Source organism: Pinus tabuliformis, chromosome 1_1 (assembly GCF_031772625.1).
Source record: "Pinus tabuliformis cultivar Carrire ecotype Pingquan chromosome 1_1, CPIR1, whole genome shotgun sequence".
NCBI classification, from domain to species: domain Eukaryota; kingdom Viridiplantae; phylum Streptophyta; class Pinopsida; order Pinales; family Pinaceae; genus Pinus; species Pinus tabuliformis.
Window position 1 is genome coordinate 987,863,889 of NC_142297.1, and position 1,388 is coordinate 987,865,276.

General features: G+C 39.7%; 1 protein-coding gene across 1 annotated transcript; it reads left to right on the top strand.

The window, feature by feature from the left end:
• Window positions 1-203: 203 nt before the first annotated feature.
• Window positions 204-1,051, top strand: LOC149217851 (uncharacterized). The gene is made up of 3 exons (XM_089390382.1): window positions 204-572; window positions 675-890; window positions 974-1,051. Exons 1-3 carry the CDS (start codon window positions 204-206, stop codon window positions 1,049-1,051), a joined length of 663 nt encoding a protein of 220 aa, XP_089246508.1.
• The last annotated feature ends 337 nt before the right edge of the window (window positions 1,052-1,388 follow it).

The window sequence follows — 1,388 nt, forward strand, 5'->3', positions numbered from 1 at the left end:
ACACATCTTGCCTACATGTGATACAGTACCATACGACTATGTTTTGGTACGTAAAAACTTGATTATTATTAAATGGCAATTTATGAATCGGTTTCTCGATTACATTTTCACATACCTTCACCTTTGACAAAGGACGTGAACGTGTTCACGCCACATGTTGTATTAAATATGAAAACCTGTGGTCGTAAACAAAATCTAATATGATGGTTGATGGCGATTCACATCATTCACAAATTACATTGATGCTCAAGAAAAATATCCTCAATGGTATGCTGGTGAACAAGAAAAGTCAGAAGATATTGTATGCAGAGGTAGGAAAGGGTTTTGTCGATATTCCCTTCAGATTTCTCACGTTACCAACGGGTTCTGTTCTCAAATTGCTTTCAGCGTTGAAACAAGCAAAGAGAATCGGCTGCCTCACTAATCTTTACAACAGTGTAGACAAGCTGCAGACTATGTTTATGATTTCCGAGAAATCTGACTTACTGGAGCCTAACGTTATACCTAACCTTTCCAACAAAATCCTTCGAATACAGTCGGCAGACATGACACCCACACCGACAGTCTATTATGTTTGCAGGTAACTACAAAATGGCGGTACCCACCATATGACTAGTCAAATAGGTGGCAGGTGTTCCTGCGGCAACAATACGAGCTATCAGGTGCAATTGCAGAACCCTTCCATGGGAGATAGAACTGATGCTGTAGGAGTAAGTGGAAGTGGAAGCGGCGGGGGAGGATATGTGAAGGAGACGGTTACCTTCATAATCACCGATGACTTACAGATATCTCCCTCATCAACCATCACCAGCCTTAACTTGCTCAATAAGCTCAATGTCAAAGATTTATCGGATTTGGCGGAGCGAAATGCGAGTGTGGGTCCCGATGAGGTAAGGAGATACTATAACTATTATATTTTGTGTTCATAACTATGTTGTTGACGAGAAGACCATAATACATTTTTATTTATCAGGCACTAGAACTGCTATGGGCTTCGCTGGTTTCCACCATGCCTTTGAATGACATTTTCCGTGCTGTGGTCTCTACTTGAAGATCAACGTATCTACTTGAAGCTAACGGTGATTTGAAGTCCTTAATTTACCAAAGGACATGTGTTGTTTTGTGCTCGTCAAGAGAATGTTGATGTCAAGTTATATTTTTTCTGAGCAGTGCGAAGGCTGTATTTTTTAATTTTCAATATGCATTTTCAAGGTGGTCATTAATCGAAAGAAGTTTTGTAGCAAATATTCGACAGTGTAATCCATAGGTCGCATACAGAACAAGGTGCACTATTTGTTGTTAATGGAGGTTTAGTACATGTAAGTAGTATTAAGTTTAGTTTAAATTCCAGGACATGTGCTCCGGGCATCTATGTAGTAATATCACAG